The sequence below is a fragment of the Marmota monax genome, unplaced genomic scaffold (genome assembly GCF_021218885.2).
Source record: "Marmota monax isolate L192 unplaced genomic scaffold, Marmota_monax_Labrador192_F-V1.1 WCK01_AAM20220418_F8-fsc00022, whole genome shotgun sequence".
NCBI classification, from domain to species: domain Eukaryota; kingdom Metazoa; phylum Chordata; class Mammalia; order Rodentia; family Sciuridae; genus Marmota; species Marmota monax.
In genome coordinates, this window is record NW_026695215.1 from 20354399 (window position 1) to 20379048 (window position 24650).

A 24650-nucleotide genomic window follows, 5' to 3' on the forward strand; every position below is an offset into this window, starting at 1 on the left:
GTTGGTGGTCCCTGGGCCAAGACATGCCAGGGATGAAGGTCACACAAATAAGGACATCCTTGAAGGTGGAAAAGAAACTACGCTCCCTCAGAATCTCAGGAATGTAGGAGCTGTCTGGTCCCACAGGGCACACAGTCTACTGTGAACTCTCACATGCTAGACACTTTCCAAAGTTTCTTTTGAAAGAAGACAACAATCTGGATCAGACTGAACAAGTCCTCACTGCATGTATGGACTGAGGGTTTGACAGTGGTGGGAATGAGGCCCTCAGGTGACTGCATGACCAGGAATCCTATCTCCTCGCCATGCTCTGAGAGAAAGTGGTGCACTTGGAGAAGTCCTGTTTTTCACAGTTACTCAAAAGTGACCAAGAGTTTCCTCCCTGGACCATAGAATTTTTTTAAGTTGTCATAATTCTATTCATCTTTTTAAAGAGACTGTAGATCAGAATGGCATCCAGACCACAGCTGGAAAGAGAATATGAGTCGAATAGTCACGAGACATGCATTCCATTTTTCTTGGGGGGTACAAGAAGAATCTTCCAGGCCCTCTCATGCAGTTCTACAAGAGACATGTGCTGCCTCTCTCCAGATACAGAGGAGACACCCCAGTTTCAAAGACAACAATTCAAGGTCAAGGGAACAAAAGATAAACCAAAAAGGGTTGTAGCCTTTCAGGGAGTTATGGGTCACCCAAGATCAAGTTCTGATTCTGACACGCTAATTCTTAAAATGGAAGGAAACCTTGAAATTTAGTGTGTTCAGGTGGCAAAAGCCAGCCTCTATTAGACTCCTCCAGAGGAGGGAAGCTCACGACTCCCACCATTATAGTCTCATTCGTCAGCAAGCACAAGCTATATGAAAAGAAAAGATAACAACCCAAAAGCATCTATTCATAATAACCACAAAACCCAAAATATACCCAGGATCAAACTTCATAAGACCTGTGTAATAAAGGTCTGAAGACAACTATAAAAATCTTACTAAAGGGCAAAAAGAAGACATAGATTTCATGTGCCTAGATGGAAAGACTCAACATCTCAATGTTATAAAGAAGATAGTCCTCTCCAAAATAATCCAGATGTTCAATTCAATCCCAATCCCAATTTAACAGGATTGCTTAATGATACATGCCCAACTTGTTCTAAGGCTTGTCCTGAAGGAAACAAGTGCTTAATAATAGAGGTGGGTTTTTTTTTTTTTTTTTTTTGGAAATGGATAATATACAGAGACATGGCTTACCAGTCATTGAGATATAAAGTTACCATCTTTAGAAGCAGTTAGATCTGGTGTCAGGACAGACCAAAAAAAATCAATGGGAGAGAAGAAAGACAAATATGCACGGGCATTTAGTCTCTAAAAGAAGCATCTTACTAAAATGTGGACAGTTTGGGTGGAGGTGAGAACGTGCTATTTTTAATCAGATAAACAAGAATAACAATTTTTGCAAAAATAAATTTCTGATAGAGGAAAGAATTAAATATAAATACTGAACAGAGAATTAAAAGAAATTATGAGAGTATTTTTATACCCTAGATTGGGAAGGACATACATAAAACCCTGACAAAAAGTAATGACACAAAGCCCTAAAACCAGAAGGAAATCAACAGCCAGGTTTGAGTCCAGTGGTTAAAAAACTTCATATTAACAACAACAAAAAAGTACCCATAAATAGAATTAAATGGAGGCCTGCAGGGCAGAATATCAAATATAATTAATGGGCATCTAGAAGTCTCCTAAAAATAGCAAAAGGGCAAGGGTTACACACAGTCAATTCTTAGAAGAAAAAATAAATTGGTCAACAAGCGTATTAAGAATACACAGTTATAATCAGAGAGATACTAATCAAATGATTAGGAGGTCAGTGAAATTGGCAGAGGTTGAAAGTCTTGATGACATCCAGTTGGGAGCCAGAGTAGAGAGAAGCAAAATATGTACTGCTGGTGGGGGTGTAAAGTGGCCGAGTCACTGGGAAAGCACTCTGGTCATTTTAACGGGCTTCAAGAGTAGGCAGCTGGTAATTCAGCAATTCTATTTCCAGGTAAGCCTATATGCCCCAAGCATTTCTGTGGCAGTATTATTGTTTTTATTAATGAAACCCTGGAATCAGTTTGAATGCCCACCCATGGGGGACTACACAACTCATTAGAGACTGCTGTGCCATGTTCCTGATCCAATCAGCTATTGGGTACCAGGGTGTCCTCTGGAGAGGGCTGTGCCTCTCTGAGGTGTTGATGCTTCACGGCCTGTCAGGCATGGGCATGGCTAACTTCACAGAGCTGTTCTGCATGTAGGACCTGTCCCTGGGCATGGGCATAAAGCCTGACCTTCACGAACAGAGCAAGGAATTCTCACCTGGTGTTCTTCTGGCCTGTAGACAGCATCCTCTTTGTGGGAACCAAGTGGCTCTTGATGGCTCTGCTCACTGAGGGCTAGCAAGGCTTGGTGGTGATCATGAATTCCCACTGACCACTGACCCCCAGTTCCCCTCAGCCACCTACCCACTCTCTGTGCACATAAAAGCCAACCTGCATCAAGCTTCATCTTACTATACATCTGCCATAGGGGCTCACTATAATCCACAGCATTGAAAATGCTTTTCTGGTCACCTCCAAGGTGAGCAGAGCCCAGAGGTGACCCAGAAGATCTTCTCTGAAGGCCTCATTGGGCATCTCTTGCAAGTCTAAACTCACAGCACACTATTACGGCCATCTCCTAGAGCTGCCACTCTTCAGAATGAGCCAGGAGGACAGAGTGACCTTTGTGTTGATTGGCCTCTGGTTCTGTACCCTTCAGCCTCTATGAGACAAGCCACCCTTCCTGATATGGCTTCTGCACTGGACCACTGGCTACAGAGACCAGAGGAGCTGGTCTCTGGCACTGCCTGGAGGGAATCCCGGGCCTTTTGCAGTTGAATCCTGGTCCTTCAGATTTCAGCCTCTCCTTTTTCTTCAAAGTCAGCCAATTGTTTGGGCATATCCACACTTTCTAGATTACATGTGGCACAAGACAAGGAAGCTATCGTTTTGTAGTGATTCATTTTATTTATTTTGTGTCTGGTTGTCTGAGCAGCTTTCCACATAATTATCTAGAAGGTACCAACTCCAAGCCAGACACCTGAAAACTATTATAACATGAAATGGGGTGTGTGCTTCATGTCCGGACTTTCCAATATATAAGTAATCAATGATGACTTTGAAGAGAAAGTGATGAAGTAAAAATTTAGCCAATCTTGTGGGACTCTCCAGGAGCAACTTTAATCTAAAATGTCCCTCCACATTTATTAGTTTCTTATTTTGGACCACATAATTTAGGACACATGAATTGCCTCTTAAACAATATTCATAACAAAATAAAGATGACAATTGATCAAGACTTAGCAGATGTCTAACACTGACTTAGGTAGTTTAATGTATTTCACAATAGGCACAAACGATATCTTCTTTTTTCTTGAAAAAGAAGCAGAGATTTGGAGAGGTTAAGTAACTCAGCAAGGGGGGTCTGGAGTGGAGAGTCAAGCCTGGTCTGAATCGTATCAACAGAAGAACTCTCACCACTTGACCATGTTGGACACCTGGTGTGTTAGGTCACAGAGGGAGTTAAAAAAAATCTGCAGATTGGCACATCAAAGAACTTCCAGTCCAGTGGCCATGGCAGAGCCGTGTGCCTGAATGGCTCTAACCAACACAGGACACTCAGCATGGGCCGAGCAAAACATCCTCTTCCCTGGAGCCATTGCTGGAGACCACGCATGAGCAGTCATGTCGGGAAAGGATTCCAAAGCCATGGGGTGGACAGCTTTGTTCCGATGCTCAAAATGGAGAAAAGAGTAGAAGAGATATATTTTTACCTCCATCTTTTCCCACTTCTTGAACTTCACAATTAATTTAGTGCTCTGTGAGCTTCAAAGAAAGAATGACAAGGACCACCATGCATTGTCTAAGTCAGGCTAGCTGACACCATTTCTTTTTCCCAAACTGTATTATTAGCCTACAGAGAAAAGGCACATAGAAAGTAGGCCTAAATTTTCAGAAGGGTAACTGAAAAAAAAAGTACACAAATACTTGGTACTTCTATAACTGAAAAATGTTAATTAACTGATAATGCTCCTACTTGGATTTTAGCTGCTTTGGAAATAACATGAGAGTAGGAATAATACTGATAATAGTAGCAAAAGTGTTTGCTTTTTTGAAATGTTTCACATGCCCAACACTTGTCTTAAGTAGCATCATTGCACTTAATTCCCATGGCAATGAGGTGAGACAAACAGGGGAATTATCCCCATTTTTTGGATGAAAAAATGAGGCACTTGTCCCACCATAGCTGGCAAGTGGCAGAGCAGGGCTTGAACATGAACAGGTCTCCAGAGTCCCCAGTCTTAATAATAACACTAACACTGCTCATTTGAGATGATAAAAATCGTAGTACGATATCTACATGAAAGAGCACGGAGCCTGAATCAATGGAGCAGAATTTCCAAAGTCATGTTTGTAAGCATGCAATAGAGGAGACCCGGAAGGGCAGCATTTCTGATGGGACAAACTGAAACACTGGCTGTTTAGTGGCTGGCAGATCCCGTGGTGTCAGAGGCTGCAGCCAAAGTAAACACTCGGCAGTGTCCCAATCACAGGGGAAAAGCCATCTTCTTTCCACTAAGCTCTGTGCTGAAGTGAGGATCATAGGTTTCATCCTGGTTGCCCTATTTGGAGAGTTTTAATGATCAATATGAGAAACTCAGAAAGGCTAGCCAGATTGTCTGGGGAGGGCATAGTTCAGGAAATCATGTGCTTTAGGGGTAGACTGTTTAGCTTAAAGGGGACAGTTCAGGAAGGATGAGAAAGTTGTCCTTAAAGACTGACACCACTGGCCTGCTGAACATGGGTCCTCAATGGCCAACCAATGGAGGGCACAGAGTACCCATGCAAAGTCCAGAAAATCTCTTCGACAATAATGGGTGATGGCTGTTAGGGATGGCATGGAGCCATCCCGCAAAATATGAGATGCCTGTCATCACAAAAACTCAGAAAAATAAAAGTGGAATGATCACCTGCCAGGGTTGTGGAAGAGAGAAGGCTGACATGGTGGGGGATCTTGGGTGGCAGGGCTTATGGGGCTCTCTGAATGTTAACAGTCTATGATTCCAAATGCTCCCACGACAAAATGCTGCAACAGAAAGTCTACGTGTGTGCCTGGCTATTAGCTTAAAACTTAGAACTACATGATTTCTCATAAAGGTTATACCCCTTGAGTCAAACAACTGTGAAAAGAATTTGTAGATTACAGAAGTGTGAAAGCACATTTACACAAGCCATGCTGACCCTTCTTGAAACAGCAGTGACAGTTATAAATAGCTTTCAGCTTGCAGCCATGCTACCTCCATTCTGCATCCAGGTGTATAAGCCATCTACCCAGTCGGCCCAGGGTGTGAGTCCAAATGCAGGTACTTGGTGAAATGGCTTGCCCTAACTCTTGTTGATCTATGACCTTTGTCTGAATTTTACCTCAAGGAAAATACAGACTATCCCCTGCCAAAAAAAGAAAAATACAAATGAGTCGGGTATGGTGGTGCATGCCTATAATTCCAGCAGCTCAAGAGGATGAGGCAGGAAATTGCAAGTTCGAGGCCAGCCTCTGCAACTTAGGAGGCCCTAAGCAACTTAGTGAGACTCTGTCTCAAAATAAAAAAAAATTTAAAAAGGAGGGGAGTGGCTGGGAATATGGCTCAGTGGTTACACCGTGCCCGTGGGTTCAATTCCTGGTACCAACACACACACACATACACACACACACATACAAATGATCTATTCTTTTTTTTTTTAACATGCAACTTGGATCATATGTCAGGATAAAATCAAGCAGCCTTCTGGGGTATAGAATAGAGCACACAATGTGACTTTTACTAAAGCTCTGGTCAGCAAAGGGTGAAGCCAATGGCGGGTAGAACAACCTTCTGTTAATATGTCGCAAGCTCTCAATTAACAGAGGCAAACACTTGTGAAATGGTCTACTTTTGGAAGGTATTCAAAATCATCCCCAGTGTGCAGCATGTGGACAAATAGGCAGTTGCTAATTCATAGCACTGGATTCCTGTCTCAGGTGGAGCACTTGTCGCCACAGGGCATCCTGCCCTCTTGAGCTGGAGAAGCCCTCCCTGCAGTGGCAGCCCCAGAGACTTCCTCTTGGCTTGATTTCCCGCTAGGTGTGTGTGTGTGTGTGGGGGGGGAGGCGGAGGGCACCATCTGGTGAGATCCATGACCTGTTTATATCCCCAAACCACTGGGCCCTGCATCTGAGCTCAGTCACTTTGCATCTGCCTCAGTTTCTCCCTCAGCCTCCCTGAGGCTACTCTAGTCCGACTGTGCTCCCTGGATTCCATTCTTTTCTCTTCCCTTCACTGCTCCCGGCCCCCAGTTAATGCTGTACCTTGTAGGTCTCCACACTGCTCTGGCCACCTGAAAAATGAAATGAACATGGGGGCAGAGCAGGTGAGAGGACATTCTGAGAACGAGTGAGCGTCTACACTTGAAATGCTCAAACCCAGGCGCACTCACAGGAGCACAGTCAAATCTTACCTCCTTGTTCACACACACCTTTGCCCCCTCGGGCTCAGCCTGCTAATCCAGCACAGAGGACTGATGGGGAGGCCAGGCCCTGTGGTTCCAGTCAATGGAAATTCACACAACAGCCCTTGTCCCAGGATCACAAAGCAGAGGACAGGGAAACGTGACCTAATTCTCAAGCAGTATTCTCAAATGCTAGCAGCCTTCAGAACCACCTGCAGGGTGTGTTAGAACTGACTGCTGAGCTCCACCTCCAGAGTTTCTCATTCAGCAGGTCTAGGGAGTGGCTGAGAACTTAGTCTAGCACGTTCCCAGGTGACAATGCTGGTTCAGGGACTGCATTTAAAAATCAATTAGTCTAAAGGAAATCATCAGCAGCAAGCTTGTGGAGCATGACCCAGCCTGGAGATGACAGCCAGGACCTGGGCACTGGAGCTGCCATAGTCCTGGGAAGTCCATGCGAGGGACATGGCCCCTGTGCTGCAAGGACAACTCTGATGCACTGTGAGGGTTCCCTGTGAGTTGCTCCCCTGAAAGAGAACTGCCAGCCTCTTAAAAGAGGGAATGCGAATGTCCAGGAGAGAAAGCAATGGGAGAGAAAGGAGAGGATTATGACCCCTCAAGAGCAAGAGTAATGGCAAATCCCATTCATCTCCATGACCACCCACCACACCACTCTAAGAGCTCCCAAATTTTAGCTCTCATTGAAGTTGTGGCCCTGGAGGTAGACAGATCTGAGTTCTTTTTAAATATACTTTCATTTTGTTTATTTATTTTTATGTGGTGCTGAGGATCAAACTCAGGACCTTGCACGTGCTAGGTGAGCACTCTACTGCTGAGCCACAACCCCAGCCCCAGATCTGAGTTCTAATCTGGGATTTCACTTACGTTATATCATTTAATTCTCCAGACCTTTCCATTTGAGTTCCATCCTATCCAGTTTTCCCAATGAGGAAGCTCATATTTTAAAAGGCTATCATTTGTCCCAGGTCATACCATCGGGAGTCAAGCTCAAAAATCCCTGTTCTTGCCTTCAGGGGGACCTCAGAGAGTGGCTATCATGGTGCCTTCTCTTCTGAGGGGACAGTAAAGGGGCTCAGAGGACAAGGTGACCTTGGAGCCCCTTCTTCATTCCATTTCTGCGCTCAAAACTGCAGAGGGACACCCAGTGCATTTGAAGAAAAAATAAAAGAAACAAGACAAGCACTGGCTTGCCTCTGTGATCCATCAAAATTTCTCCCATGTGGGTGACAGAAAAAGGGTTTTTGTGGTCAGAAATGTAACAAGGTAATTATTTTCACACCAGTCCTTCCGCATAGTTTTTCACAGACAGCAATTTTATAAGGCATAATTATCTATTTTCACCTGCTTCATAAATTCCTCCTTTCCGTTTTGTCCCCCTGGTAAACTAGAAATTATTCAAAACTGAAGTGACGCATCGCAGAGTTTGGTTTCACATGGCTATGCACTTCCCTGTTCCTGTCTGGACACTCCCTCCGTCTGATTGACCTGGTCAAGCTCTACTTGCCATCTGACCCTGCTGAGGAGAGAGGAAGTAAGTCTCGCTTAGAGGAGTCAATGAAACCCTGCTTCCAAAGAACTGAGGGTCAGTCCTGTTGGCCACAACTCCTGTCCAAATTCTTGGTTCCACTCATCCCAGTGAAGAGGGCATGACAGGTTCCCTCCTCCTTGCCCAGCATGCCTGGCTGCATGACAGTCCCCTTGTCAGGTATTTTCACCAGGATCTTCCAGCTGAGGCGACTGTGTGGTTTGGGGCCACACAGTGAGTTCTGCTGTGACGCTCAGAGAGGGAATCAAACCTCAGCTTCTTCTGACATCCCTTTTATTTTCAGATCTCTAACATCCTCCCATACTGAAGGCTTTGATATCTGCAGCACTCTTCACACTTTCCAGGGATATAACTAAAGCAAGTTTTAACATCGATTGAGAGTTTACTATGAGCCAGGCACTGTGCCAAACACGCTCTAATATGATTTTGCTTAATCTTCATAACAACTCAGAAAGGCATACATTAGCATGAAGTTGTGAGACTGAAATGACAAAGGAAAGAAAGTTGAGAGAGTAGACCAAGGTCACAGGGAAGCAGTCAAGACTCAAATGTGCATCTCTGAAGTGCCCAAGGCCATGATGATTTGATAAGCTTTACCAGGACCCACTTGAGACTGCAATAGTTTAGAGATGCCAGGACTCCCCTGAGATATCAAACACATTCATTGAACTTAAGGAGGGGTGGTAGGAAGCCTGGTTTATAGATGATGGGTCAGAAGCACAGGTAAAACAACTTGGGGCTTGCCGGTCCCATCTAAAATGAGAGAAAGCAGTTTGGGGGACTGAGCCCTCAACTTGTGAGAGTTGCCATTTCTTCTAGGCAGACAGTGTCAGAATTAAATTACCTTAGAGGACACCCAGTGGGTGTCCATGTGCAGAATTGTTTGCTTTGGTAGGGAGAAATCTCCACAACTCTTGGAGTTCTGGAAGTTTTCTGTGTTGATTGTGGTGAAATGGCAGAGGAAAAACAAGCAATGTGTTTCTCCTACAGAGTGAGGAGGAAGGAGCTTCAGCAGAAGGTCAGCAAGCCCAAAGCTCAAGGTCAGTTCCGGCTCCTCAGCCCACAACTTTCCCAACTGTCCCTGCTGGTGGAGCAGCACGTGACCCTTGTCCCCTCCTCTGTCTCCTCCTTGCCTTAAGTGGCACACTGGTACTTTCTCATTGAAGGTGGTCCTCACTGTCCAGGTAGCCTGGCTTAGACAGCAAACAGGGGTGGGAAGGCACCTGTGGCCTGCTGTGGCTTCCCCCACAGCTCCCACCTCAGCCCATGCACAGATTGGGAGGATGAGGCTCTTGTGGGGTCTGAGCTGGTATTGGGCCCAGGCTGGGCAAGAGAACCATCAGCCAAACATTCGTGCAGCAGTTCTAGAACAGTGGACCTGGCCAGAGGAGGAAATAAGGAAGAGGAGCTGGGTGTCCACAGGCCAGCAGAAGTCATGCGATGGCAGATTCGGAATTCAGAGCCCCAGAGTTCACTGTGCCACTTCTGAGGTCACACAGAGCCCCACACTAGTCCCTTCCACACTGTCTGAGGGTGTACCTACACCCTGCTGAATCTACTAATAAGGTTCAAGGACAGGGGTGCCAGGGTCTTTCAGAGGAAAAAGGAATCCCTGGTTCTTGCAATAAATTAAAAAGAAAAGGAAGAAATGTTCAAATGGAGCAACATTCTCAAAGTTCAGATGGAATAAATGAACATTTTAACACTACAAAAATACAGTGAATATATATGTGCTGGCCCCAAAAGATTAACAGGATTCATTAAAGATGTTAATTCTTAGTGTACTATGTGGTTTTGTAGCCTTGTAAGAGAGCACAATTTAAAGTTGTAATATTCTTTTAAAAATGTTCCTTATTGTTGCTGAGTGAGTGGACTGTTGACATCATCTCATTCATCTAGAGACAGTAGTAACAAGTCAGACCAGAGGTTCCTGGGAGTTTGAGGCCTCAGTTCTTGGACTCTCCTGACACTGATCCCTCCTCCCACTCACAGGACCAGGACACTGTAGACCCTGGGCAAATGCTCTGGACATCGAGGAGACTGGTTCTTAACCTGGATCCCCAAGCAGTAGCACATGTTAGAATGAATGTGCTCTCCTTCTTCCCCTGGAGTACCCCCCATGCTGAGCCAGATCACAATTATTTTTGGATGGGACAGATGGAAGACTTGTATTTACGAAGTGAATAAGTCCTCCCTGCCCAGGCCCCAGCCAGTCTCTCTCAGGCTTGGCTGGGCCCCTGCACACCTGCCCTCTCTACCTGCTGGGCCAGATGGGGGCCCCAAGGCCACAGTGCAGGGCTGTGCCTTGCCTCAACCACTCCAGATATGCTCCTTGTATTTGAAAAATTATTTACTGTGGTGATGTGTGATGCCTTTTTAAGAGAACAGATGGCACCTCCAATTAGAATGCTTTAAAAGGAAACCCTAATGAGAATATAAAAGCCAACAAATTGACTTTTTCATACAGTACTTCCCTGGCACACAATAAATCAAATATATAATGAGGCTCAATAAAATAATGGCTTTATTTACACTTGTTTTGCCTGGCATGGTGTTGCACCCCAACCCTGCTCTCTGGGTCTCCTCAACAAGCACTGTGCCCCTTGCAGGTGGAGGTTGAAGATGGATGGTGCATTCAGGAGCTGTCGGGCCTGGCCACCACAGCTACGTGAAGATTGGAACTATCTATTTCTAGTCTGAGCCTGGCGCTCTATATCTGGGGGTTGAAGAAGCAGGGCTATGTAAAGGTATGGCAGCCGTGAGAGACATACAGGCAAGTCCAGCTCCATCCTGCTCTGGGCAAGGAAGGTGCTCCCAACCCCTAAAACTGGACTCAGGATATGGGTAGGTAGAGTGGATCTACCATGGATAGACTGGAGGTTTCATTTCTTTCCAGGAATTTCTTGGTCCTATTTGTTCATATACGTCAGATAAAGTGGCTGGAAGACAAAGCTTCAGAAATAAACGAGAGAGGTGATAGAGCAAGGGGGACAGTTGCACATTAGCATTCTGAGCATCTGATCACTGGCCTCCCTTCCTTCTGGTAGTCTTATTCGAAAGTGGGTTGGATTTACAGGGTATGTCTGCTAAAGTGGGAAGCTGGAAGTCTCAGGCTTCTACAGGCATGAATCGATGTGCAGAGGGAGCCTGAATAGTGACAGGATCATGAGCAAAGGTGGAGGGGACTGTGTTCAGGAGGTGAGCCGTGAGACCCTGGGCAAATGCTCTGGACATGGAGGAGACTGGTTCTTAACCTGGATCCCCAAGCAGTAGCTATTTGGCATCCATAAGTGTCTTCTAATGAAGAAGCATTAAACAATGCTTTGGAGGCTCATGGGAGACCCTCCCCTAGCGGAGTCTCAGACCTCAGTGGAGGATACACCTCCACAGAAAGAAAGTTTGCAGAAATGGAATTATTTCTGTTAATCTCCACCCACCAGAGAAAGAGGTCTGGGGAAAATCAGTTTACAAGAGGATGAGCTTTTCCTCAGCTCAAATCTATAAGCATTGATCGAGCCCAGGACCTTGATCTAGAAGACACTTTCATTCCTCCTCTGTACCCAGCAAAGGTTACATTTGCTACAAGGAAGAATTCAGAAATTCTTCCACTCACAGTCCAGAGATTGGGTACCCAGAGGTGTAGGGATGGTCCTTGCTCATAGCAAGCAAGCCAGTGCATACAATTCAGAAAAGAAAGTTCTAGCATGATTAGAGGCTCACCTGGAGTATTGATCCCAGCCCCTGTTAGGAATACTGAAAAGAGAGATCATCACTATTTCAGACTGCAACCCTTAGGGAAAGAGGAAGAAACTCCCTAGAATGCTGCACACAGAGAGAGTAGTGTCTCCTGCCTCCTGTGATTATGGAGGGAAGGCTTGGAGGAAATCACCCCTGACCCTGCCAGGAGAGCAGAGCTGCCTTCAGCTTTGGCTGAATGACTGGCTTTCCCTGTAAAGCATATAACAAGTGAGGGGATGAATCTGCTGTATGTACATCCTTGGAATTAATGCCTCATAGATGCACTCTATAGTCATCTTCTGATCTTGTCCTTTAGAAGAACACAGGTGCTACACCATGCTGACATCAGGAGGAACATAGGACGATGAATATATGGTCCTGGCACAGAAGGACCCTCATTTGGTAGTGAGGATAAGACAATCAGAGAGTAACTGGACAATTAATAAAATCATGAGAGCATTAGGGGAAGCATCATGGAAGATATATAGGAATCCCAGTGAAGAGAGGAGATTTTCAGCTGTGGGGACCAGGAGGGGATTGGAGGAGAAGTCTGGAAGAGATTACTAAGAGTTGTTGCAGTATTCTAGTAGATCTTGAGTTTGCACTCACTGTACTCTCCAAGTTGGCATTTTAACCATCTGATGGCCAGAACTTGTCCTTCTGGGGTGAGAACTTGGCCCTCCCACCTGGTAGAAGTACAGAAGAAAGAACATAATCCTGACCTTGAGCAGAGAAAAGGGTTCCATACCCTGCAGCACAAGAGCTTTCTATTTCAGCACCACGGCCAGCACTTCTGCATTGCACTGCAAGGAGAGGATGTCTTCTCTCTCCTGCCTGGGGGTCCACCATGGACACTGACAAGGACCCCAACCCCCCAGCCCAAAGCCCCTACGAGACACTTACTAGTGCATGCCACTTCCGGGGGATCAAAATCTGCTCGGTAATAGCCAGTCCGACAGGTGCAGATAGGAGACGCCTCTGAAGGAGAACGGCTGTTGGAGGGACAGTGGGAGCAGCCCTCAGCTTCCTGGCTGGCCTTGAATGTCCCTGCAGGACAGGCTGTAACACAAAGAGATTATGTGAGAATTAATGGAACAGTAGCAGCTTCCTGGCATTGGAAAGTAAAGGATTCTGCCCTCCTAAATGGGATATGGTGAGCACCTCATTTGGAGAAACTTCTTCTCAATACTTCCAGTTCTTCAATCATCCATAGTGAAACATACTTTTCTGGAACCAATGGCTTCTCTCACTGGAACAATGTGAAAAATGATTCTTCCCTTTTAGGTGTGTCAAAGATTTAATTGATAAAAATGAATCTACTGTGTAGCTCTGTGCCTGGGACGTAAGTGCTCTGGACACAGTTGGTTTCCTCACCTTTCTACCTGCTTAACAGCCATAGCCTTGCCCTGAGCCATTCATTGGAGGAATCTAGCCCTACAGCCTCAGAAGGAAAGGGGTCCTGGTAGGCTGTGGACCAGATCTATGGTTCTTAAATGCCATGTTGCGACACACAGGAAAGCACAGTGAGGTGTGTTAACACACACGTGTTACGAACGACAGTAAAGGACTGAAACCCATGAATGACTCTTTAAAAAGAAATTAAAGTGGCTTTAAGGTTACTGCCTTAACAACATCCTTCTCTCTTAATTGCATTTTGATGTGCTTGCAGGGGTGGGGCAGGAAAAGAATGGCTTTGCAAGCGGTGCACCAGCGAATGTGTCATGCACTTGGTATCATCTGTCATGCAGATGGCAATGGGAAAGGTTGGGAACACCTGCTACAGCTCGGTGCCCACCCAAGATGATCTCACATTGAAGCAGCTCTCCCTAGTTCACTGTGGGATCAGCTTAGGGTCATGTACTGCAACATCTGCTTTCAGTTGGCCCCTTAGCCTTTGAGCATGTCTCCACTACAGAAACCCTCAAGTCCGGACAGCTGGTCTCCTTGCTGATCTCTCAAAAAGTGTGAGCCTGCCTGTCCTACTTCCCTGAGGCCTTCCTCACCATCTCAGTCCCAAACTCTTCCTGTCCCCATGATACCTGCTCTGGCTCATCCTCCTTTGAGACTGGATAAGACTCACTGTTTCTTCAACACACCTCACTAATTCATGTGACGAACATTTACTGTCCACTTCCCAAGAACCTGAGCTTGGGGATGTGGCCCACTTTTAAGGACCTCTTGATCTATTATAGTCACACTGTTACAATACAGTGTGATTGTTGCCTTACCAGAAGTACCATGAGAATGGCTTCTACTTATACAAAACTCATCTTCCCAAATATATTGTTCCCTCCTGGAAAGTTCCGAGCATTCTTTAATAATAGCAGTAGCCACCATCTGCTAACTCGTCTTGCTAAGTGCTTTACATGTCTTACTCTATGGGGTGGCTATTATTATCTCCATTCTGCTAATGAGGAAATTGGAACCTGGAGAGGTTACAAAAGTTACCCAGGATATCACAGTGGGAGAAATGATAGTGATGATAGACATATAAGCTCTTTGAAAAACATCCACCACTTTTCTGCCCAGACAATAAGGAAGAATGGTTTCTTTCCTTGGCTGTGAATGTTTTCCCAGTCTGATGCTCACTTAAAGTGAGTAAATGGTTTCAGTTACTTTGGATGTGCCCTGGGGTGGGAGCCCATCCTGAGAAGCAACCTTTGTGAAGTGGAACGCTCTGGAATGGTGTATTCTGTGTAATACAAGTTCTCTGGGTTTTTTAACACCTATTGTTTTTGCAAAAGAGGTCTGTGGTAAGATATTTTGAAAGTGTGAATCTACAAGGTTAATTTTGTTTTTTAATTGCAGCATTCCTCAGAACTTCACAAAACGAGAGGATATAGAATATTATGTCTTTTTTTCACCAAAAAGCCCTCCTTTGCCAAGCATCCCCTGGGACTCACTTTCCATGAATACACGGTTAGATATGATTTCCTAATTGTCAGGAAATAACAATTTCTGCTGTAACCCAAGTACAAACAGACCACTTGCTGACCCCTCTCAGCACATTCAAAAGAAACTTCTCTGAAGAAAGAAAAAAAATTAGCTCAACTATTTACTAAATAATCAATCAATAAAACACCAAAGCAGAAAACCCTGAATTACAGACCCTGAATGCCCTAGAGTCTGGCTCCCTGATCTATCTTACCAAGACCAAGCAAAAGCGTCCCCTACCCTCCTCCCCACCCCACCCCCACCTCTCCTTTTCATCTTTCCATTATTCACCATCTTCCTCTGTAGAACACTCAGCCCTTTTGGTTGTCATTCTCCAACAATTCTGACCCCTCTAAGTTTTGGAGCCAAGGAGCACAGACAAGCCTGGGCCCTGCTACCTGGATGTAGAAAGACTCAGGCATTTGTATTTGGTCCCTGCCATTTTCTTAATGTATCAGCCTAAGAAGAATGAAGTGTTTTCACTTTCTTTTCCAGCACTCAAAGCCCTCCTCACTTTACATTTAATATGTTAACAGCACAATCATCCTGATATCCACAAGTGGCAGAAGGATTTGCAGAGCGCCTTTCTCTGAGATTTCTGATAGAGGATGGCAGTTCCAGAGGCCACGCGGGTAGGAAATGGAGGAGAGTGGGTCCCAGCTGGACTTTAGGGAAAGGGGCTCATACAGAGGTGGGGTGGGAGGTGCCAGAAGGGGGGGTCTGACTCTTCCTCTCCAGAGAAGTGAGCCCTGGAAATTCTGGATCTGCTTCCTGTCTCTGCTGTTCTTACTAGGGTGAACTCTAGCAAGTTATATAATCTTCCAGAGTCTCAGTTTGCTCATCTGTATAAAAGGATCCACAAGACATCTATCCTTCTCACAACTCCCCCGGGTCCCCAGAATTCAAGAAACTCAAATACCAAATGCAGCCACCAATAATGTGTGTGCCACCAATACTGATAACCCTCCATCCCGACTGCAAAGTTAGAATACAAAACTCAGAATATAAATTTGCAGTTCCAAAGAGGGCAAATAAATCCTGGAGCCAAATGGGAAGAAGGCGTTTCTGCGTAGGTTATTTCTGTTTGGCTAATTGGCGAGTCATTAGATCTATAAAATATATTTTAGCCTATAATTACAGAATGGATGGATTTCCTCAATATTCAGATTTCATTAATATATTGTTAAAATCTGTGTCTAGGCATCTCCTAATTTATGAAGAAGCAATCTTCCTAAATTCACTTGTCCAACCTTCAGATTGTAACTTGTAACCACACTGGCCTTATATTTTGTCATTGAATGAATGCTTTAAATAATGGTTCAAAGTGGCAGGCTAGTCCACAAATCCTCTGTAACTCATCTGGTATTAGACACCACTAATAAGAAATAGAAGTTAACCATGTTGCTATTTTACTAAAAAAATATGCCTTCCCTTGAGGAAAAAAAAACAGTTTTAATTGGAGCTTTGCAGTTAATGCTGACAAAGAACACATAGGCCAATAGAAGCAAATGCAAATGACCCTCAAGGTCAGGTAAGTCACTTGGCACACACAGAATGCAGCTGGGGATGGGTAATATAGTAGGGAATGGTGGGGACTTTGGCAGCCAGGAGCCTGCACATCTTCTGTCTCAAAAATAATAAACACTGTGATCACCTAACCAAATACACCTTAGCACTTTCAAGCAATTTCAAGGTGGATAACACAGTTCTTGGCTTTAATATTTCAAACCTCAGGGGGTTGCCATTCTTGATACAGGATTATGGTCAGTGCTGTTCCTAAAGTTATGAGCTCCTCATTTCTGCCACCAGCCAGGTGTCAAGCTGGAGGAGAGGGCAGAGAGCAGATTGGGTTGCGGGATTTGGGGAGCTTCACCCCTGATGAGGGAGGCAAGGGGTCGCTGCTTCTGCTACAGCAGTGTGCATGTTCTAGCTGTGTGTGAACAGGGGACCCATCATCCAGGATGCACACCTTTGGGGATCTTTCCTTGTAATGAGATTTCTAAGAAATGTCTTTTTTGTGGCAGCCAGGAGGCAAGTTTCCAAAGGCAGAGAGACCCTGATCAAGAAGGACAAAGCCAGAGGAACTGGAGAATTAGGAAGGGAAATTGGGTCAGAAAGGGTCCAGCCTAGCACCTCAACAGGGAGAGTTTCATTACTATTCCAGGAGGTGGGTGGGAAGAGAAGAGCCACAAACAGCTTGCTGTGCATCAGTGGAAGACCTTGTTCAGAAGGATACCTGTAAAGGAGGCTGTGTGTTGCTGACATGGATGTGGCCCACAATTGCTTTGTTTTCTTAAGAAAGAGGGGAGGGGTTTTCTTCCCTTCTTTGCAAATGCTCAGAGTTCAGATAAGAGATCCAAGCTAAATTTGCAGAGTCAAAGCAGCTGGGTACCCCCTTACACCTCCTTTCCATCCCTGACTTGAGCAGAGGGAAAGAGACAAGACCCTTACCCCACCCCTAAACCAATGTCTTGCTCCTTCTGCTAGGCAAAACACACACTTTCTCCTGCTTCAAGCAACAAGAGGCAGATCCACGTCACCTCTAGCTGGTATCCAGAAGGTCACCTTGAAACGCCCACCCAACTTCTCAGCGCCTCCAAGATGTAACAAATTACCCGCTGCTTACAATGCTCTTGAGGACGCCCCTCCCCTCCTGTCCCTGCATGAAGACGCCCAGTGACACTGAATCCATCACCTACAGTACTATTACTTTATAAAGAAACAGATTAAGTGTCTCATAAACAGAGCAGTGATTGAGATAATGGAAGGCGCCTCTCGCCCCATCTGCAGCATCAGGTTATGAAGCATTTCCAAGCAGCCAGGAAGAGGAAATTAATAGAAGCAAGAGGGAATAACCACTTTTATGCAATTTCCTCAGGAGATAGTGGACCATCTAATCTTTATTGGGGCCCTTTAACCTGTCACTCAGCACTCACCAGAGCCTCTTTAGCTCGCACAATTTTTCTTGATATCTAAGGAAGATAAGATGAAAACCTCCCAACATTATTTTATAATTTTTGAAGGTGGAGGGTGCACGTTGCTTCTGTCCCTCCTCCCTCGATGGAGGCCTCCGAAAACATTTTTATGCAGCAGAAATATAGGAGAGCTTAACTATTCCCAGTGCATGGTCCAGGGGGTCAGAGCTATTCTGCAGGAAGAAAGTCTCTCCTTGCATTTTAAATGTGGTTCTTCCCTCCACCGCTGCCTCCTGTCCTTGCTCTTTCTTTTTAATAATCTGATTACTTCTCCTGATCTAATTTTTTTTCCCCAAATGAGTTTGCAAAGGTTCATGCCAATGAATATTCATCCGCTGCTTAAGAAACGGGTGCCATTTTCTCCAAGCAGGTGCAGCCCAGCAGCTGGCTCTGGGAGGTCTGCCTGCCTCTCGGGGTGACAGTGAGAGGGGAGAGGCACAGGCTTCAGCCCAGGGCTCATTGCTCCCCGGACCTCCCCTTACCTCCATGCTTTGCTCCCACTCTCTAAGAGAAGCCAAAGTGCCTCTTGTGGCTGCTGCTAAGAATTGTGGGTATGGGAAGAGGTGGGTGTGGAGGAGGTGGGTCACAATTCTGCACAGCTCTTCCCATAGGTCTTGTGGCCTCTCATTGATCCTGGCATCTAGAGACCCTCTTGCAGCCAAATGTCTCTGTCACCTTCATGTTACTGGTGGCTAACACTATGGGTTCTTGACTCTGAAAATCCAGACAAGGGTCTCCCTGACACGTGGTGCCACTGAGGTGCCTGTGCTGGGATTCCCCTGTTTACTCTCAAAAGTGACCTCTGTTTTTTCCCTGAATAACATTGGGACATACCATGGGGACCCAGGGCCTTATGGGAGCACCCAGTTCTCCTTATATTCATGGCAATGCTGAGAAAGCTGATGGCAAAGAAGTGGTGACCATCTATCTATCCATCCATTCATCCAGCTACTGTTTCAGCTCTCTGAAAGTTGGCGCAAGGTCTCGTCATCTCTATATTGTCCTTTTTCTCATGCTTAGCACATAGGCATGCTCATTCTATGGCTAATTGACCTGAATGTTCACCAAAGGCCTGTTGTGATGAGACCCAGATGGTAAAAGCTATGATATATAAAAACATATCATATATATGTTGATACACGATATAACAACAATAAACATGATCTTGATATAGAGTGTGTGAGGTGATGGGCACTTCCATACAAAGTGTGTATCCTTATAGATTTCCAGCAGTGTTATTTGATGATGCCTCTTAAAAGCTCTGAGATATTCCAAGCTTTGATTCAATAATTCTACTTCTAAAGAAAAAGCAAGCAGATGTGAGAAGAGAGTTTTGTTCATGGATGTTCATCACAGTGTTATAACAAAAAAGGAGGGAAGAAGGGAGGGAGAAGGGAAGAAAGAAGGACTTAGAAGTCTAAAAAGAAGGTATTCCCTAAACAAATCATGAAACATTAATGTAATGGCATACTATACAACCATTAAAATTTTGTCGGGAAAATATTCGAAAAATGGGTTTTAAAAGTATATATGTACTATGAACTTCATTATATGCACACACACCATGCTCACTAAAATGAAAAATGTGAGTGGCGGTATCACTGGTGATTATGGCTTTTCTGTTATACACACACACACACACATATATACACACACATGTATGTATTTATATGTTCAAACCTTTGATTCAACTATATACATATATGTATGTGTGTATGTATACCTTTCATAAACAAAGAAAATCTCATTCACTACATTTATTTCATTATTATTATTATTATTATTTTGGTACCAGGGATTGAACCCAGGTGTGCTTAACCACTGAGCAACATCCATAGCCTTTTTTCTTTTCTCTTTGGAGGCAGGGTCTCACTGAGTGGCTCAGGGCCTTGCTAAGTTGCTGAGGCTGGCCTTGAACATGCACCATTGCACTCAGCTTCATTCAGTGCATTTTGGAAATTTTCAGAAGACGCAGAAGTATGGATGTCCAACTCTGATCCCCGAGAGCTGTGGGCAGGGAAAGACAGAGAGGGCCATGTACTGATAAAAAGTCTACAGGATGTGCTTGTGCCAGAGGTCTTTAGAGGAAGGGAGGGTGGAATGGAGCTGGGAATTCTGGGGAAATCCTGTCTGGGGAAGAGTGGATGTAGGAATGGAAGCGTGAGGCCAAGGGAAGGGAGTGCACCAAGACTTAGGGACACAGGACCCCAGCTTCCCTGGGAAACCATGCAGGAGCCATAGCTGTGTCCAGGACCACAAAGAATTTAGAGGCCCAAGGTGGGAAGTGGGTGGGGGCATTTTCCTCTCTGTATCCACCTGGGCATGTGAAGCCAAATAGGTCTCTAGTGCTTGCCTCCCTTGGCCCGGTGCCAGCCGTAATGGCCTGTGCAGTTGGGACACTTAGCTCTGTCAGACACCTGTATCGCTCATGGTGACACTTGCTGAAATTGATGAATAGAGCAGGCCTCATGACATAGACCAGACTGTGACTAGCAGTGCTCTTCGGCTGCACAGAGAGTAGCAGCCGTGAATGTAGAATGTAGCAGGGTGGAAGTTGTTGAAGAAGTGGGGTCAAGGTCGGGGGGCTTTGCCATGATGGAAAGGGGAGATCATGGGTCAAGATAGGTGGAGGAATAAGGTCCCAAGAGGAGAAGAGTAGTTCCTCAGGTCCTCAGGTCCTCAGTGCTGTTTGCTTCCTATTACATACCCGAGCCAAGGCCCTTTCTAGCAGTGGGAAGCTGATTTGGGCATCAAAGCCTCTTAGAAACAAGTCCAGGACTGGACACTATAATCCTGGCTCAAAGCCAGTGGTTGGAGAGTGGGGGTAGCCAGAAAGCAAGCCCAGGTAGCTTCTAATGATCTAGGTTAGCGGTTCTCAAGCTGTGGCTTAAGGCCAGCACTGCTATGGACTGAACATTTTCCCCCTCCCCCTTAGAATCGCATGCTGGTATTCAGAGGTAGGGTCTGTGGGATGACTTCATGAGGCAGAGCCCTCTTAAATGGGATTAGTGCTCTTATAGGAAGAGATGGAAAACAGGTTGCTTTCTCTCTGTTCTCGCGGCCTTGTGAAAATACCAGAAGGCAGTCATCTGCAAACCAAGCAGAGGGCCCTCACCAGATACCAGATCTGTTGGCATCTTGATCTTGTACTTCCCAGCATCCAGAATTGAGAGAAATAACTGTCTGTTGTTGAAGTCACCCCGTTGGTGGTGAATTTCCGCGTTATCTGGAAACTTGGAGAAATATAGAATCTGGGACCCTAATCCTGACCTGCTGAATAAGGAAATCCAGGGATGGGAATTGAGTTTCACCAAGCCCGCAAGGTAACAATGGCACAGTGACAGTCTGGGAACTGCTGCTGCAGGCCACCTGGTGGAACAGAGCCACCGTGACCTTGACTCCAAAAAGTTGACATTTCCTGGGGTGTGAATTTTTTTTATAATATGTTGACATTTTTTAAAAATATATTTTTTAGTTATCAATGGAAATTTATTTATTTATTTGTGTTGCTGAGAATCAAACCTAGTGCCTCACACATGCTAGGCAAGGGCTCCACCACTGAGCCACAGCCCCAGCCCAGTCCTGGAGTGTGAATTTTTAATTAACTCACCCTCTGAACCTCAGGCTCCTCACAGTATCAAAGGATGCCAAGGTAACCTCTTTCTCCTAGCTAGTGAAGATCAGCGTGAAGCTGACAAAATTCCTGGAATAAATAGCAATGAGATGTTTTCTGCAAGGATCCAGGCTAAATATTTCCATCAATTTGCTCATTTTTTAGAAAGTATTTATTAACTACTTACTATATGCAGGGAGCTGGGCTAGGCACTGGGATTGATCAGTAGAGGTTCTAGTGGGGGAAGGCAGACTCTCCATGGGCAATTACAACCCATGAGATCAGTGTGGTGTAGGGAGGCCACAGCAGAGACCTAAATCCATCTGGGAGAGTCTCCGAGAAGTGATATCTAAGTGATGATGTAAGAATGAGCAAGAGTCATACTGACCGGTAGGGGGGATGTGGGTCAGTTTGAGGAACAAGACAACCCTCCAGGTGGACTGTGACCTGCTGCCGGCCTGTGTCCCTGCATCCCTACTGATGCCCAAAAGCGCACCCTACACATTACCGCCTCTTAAGTTGGGCGTTCTTCTCTCCCTGGAGTCATTGTTTGCATACCTAGTGCTCTGGTGTTGGGTTCACTGTCCCTATGACTTTGAGAGGTTTGGAGGTGACAGGAGGAGAGGGCTCACAGCAGACAAGGTAGGGTCGGGGCTCACACAGAGGAGAGGACTGAATTGGCTCCTCTTGCATCTGATGGTGTCTGTTTCCTAAATCTGTCTCCTAAATGCTAGCCCAAAAACAGAACTGGAGGAGCCCTGCAGGGAGGAGGGTGGGTGAGTCTTCAGACTCAGGGACCCTCAGTGTGGCCAAGGGAGCCTTCAGGACTTTAGGATGCCACAGGGCAGAGACCTCTGACAGGTGACCACCGCCCCTGAAGGTGCAGCATTACCTACATGCCCCCAGCCCAACAAAACAACCAGACAGCCAGGAGCTGCTGAGAGCCCCCCGGGGCTGGTTCCCCATCTGTAGCCCAACAGTGGGCAGAGCAGGGAGTGCTTGGGCACTTGGAAGACAAACACAGGGGGAAGAGAGAAAGCAGGAGGGAGAAGGCCTGAGCTGGGAAGGATAACCCATCCATTGACAGAGGGGATCTGAGGTCTTTCTCATGCCACCCACAAGTGGGGACTCAACTGAACTTGGCTCAGCTTGCCTAAGAACAGAAGGGAAAGGGGAGGGCCTGGTGGGCATGGTTGGGAGGCAGTTAGCAGGCCCTTCCTGTCCCCAGCCCAGCCCAGCCCAGAAGCAACAATATCTTGAACTGTTCCTGTAGGGACACCCTGCACCCTGGAGGCTGCACAAAGAGGTGAGAGCCCTGGACTAGGAAAGGAGGCAATAGGGGAGCTAATGGGGAAGTGGCCACTGGGAAGAGACTGGGAAGGGGCAGGACCTGGGTCTGCACTCTTCAAGCTCTTCAAACCTTCAAGGGAGCAAACATGGTGGAGGGAGTGGGACAGAGGAGGGTCCCCACAGGACACCATGCAGGCCTGTCCTCTCCCAGGGCCCATGAGGGCTTGGCATGGTGGAAAAGAAGGACCTAGAGATATAAATGGACTTAGAAGGATGCTCAAGCTCTTCTTTCTATGGAATCCATCTTAAAGAAATAATCACCCATAGCTAAAATAAATAAATAAATAAATAACTCTGAGGGTATCCATGGCAGTGTTGGTCATAACAGGAAAGAATTAGTAACCACCTAAAAACCATATATGGGTGCATCATCATTTATTTAACTGACTCCTTATGACTCCCTTTTGCAAGGCTCAGTGACATGTGAAATATTGGTTATTAAACATTGATCCATGAAAAAAACATGTCCACAAATAATGGGAACAAATGGTATCTGTGAATACCATTTCAGTGCTTCACTTTTTATTTTATGGTACTCAGACTACGGATGGTTTTCTTATTTTTTTTTCTGATCTATAATTTTCAAATTTTATGCAGTCAACTTACATTGCTTTTTTGAATATAGATTTTTTTTTCACATAGGTCAGAGGATAGTGCTAGCAAGGAAGGCTGTGGAGATGATAAGACAGACAGGTTAGTAGAGTACAGGTGGCCTGAGGTTGGCACAAGAAGCCTGTCACTCAAGCCCAGTCTGCCTACGCATCATTGCATGTAGCCCCAAATCTGCCTCCTTACCACTGTCATTATCCCCCGATAACTTATATGCTGACGGAATAAGTGTGTGTCCTTTTATTTGCATGGTCTCCTTCATGCAAAACATATCCATACCCTGGGGACACTTTCTATGTGCCCAGCTTTAGACATCAGAGAGTTGTTTTCCTTACATTGGGTAAGAAGAGGGTTATGTTCAGAGAATCAGGTATGTAAGGGGCCCAGAGGGTCTTCAACTCAGAAGCAGTAATTCTCAAGCATGGGGCTCCAGGGTAGGGCCTAGTCTTCCTTTAGAGTGGAAATGCCACAGCCAGGCAGGAGACAGGGAATCATGTGGGTGCTTATGGACCAGAATACAGAAAAGGAGAGGGTTAGCCCGTTTTGGAGGCAAGAAGGGGGTATGTCCTTGATTGGTTGGTTGGTTGGTCTATTAATTTATTTACTTATTTATTTATTGATACCAGGGATTAAATTCAAGAGTACTTAAACACTAAGCTACCTCCCCAGCCTGTTTTATATATTAATTTTGAGATAGGGTCTCCCTAAGTTGCTTAGGGCCCTGCTAAATTGCTGAGGCTGACCTCAAACTTGCAATCCTCCTGTCTCTGTCTCCTAAACTGCTGGGATTACAGGCGAGTACCACTGTATCCGGCTGGCAGCCAGGGGAGACTCCTAAGGGAGGGTGTCCCCTGCCCACTTCCTGTCACAGCAAGGTGCTTCCCCAGGTCAGTAGGGCTCAACAGAGAGGAAGGTGATGGGCAGATCACTTTGGTCACCCTAAGGGGCCCAGGTTGTCTATCACCACTGGGACCCCACTTCAACAGAAGAATAGGAGAATCCCCAGCTGTCCCCTCCCCTGGTCCTGTCTGCCCCCTATTAGGGCCCAGCTGCCAGTGTTCTAAAAATGCCACCAGTCTGGTGGCTCTGGGCAGTGAACAAGCAGGACATATGCTGGCAGCAGGGCTACTTCCTATGTTTTCAAACCAAAGTGTTTACCCTTTGAGAAAAACCTTATTTTTAAGGACTTCCCCTGACACCAACTTTGATGGATTCTGTTAGAAAATAATTTATAGCCAGGTTCTTCAGATAAATGAAGGTGACCTCTTGCTGAGTTTCTAAAGGCTGGACAATGGAAGGAGG

The 24650-nt window shown here is 45.7% G+C and overlaps 1 protein-coding gene across 1 annotated transcript in view; it reads right to left on the bottom strand.

Annotated features, from left to right (window-relative positions):
- The window catches only part of Ephb1 (EPH receptor B1), a 419708-nt gene that overhangs the window by 121244 nt on the left and 273814 nt on the right, over positions 1-24650 (bottom strand). The window contains exon 4 of the mRNA XM_046431643.2: positions 12771-12926. Within this exon, the coding sequence (XP_046287599.1) occupies positions 12771-12926 (156 nt within the window). The remainder of the gene's footprint in view (positions 1-12770; positions 12927-24650) is intronic.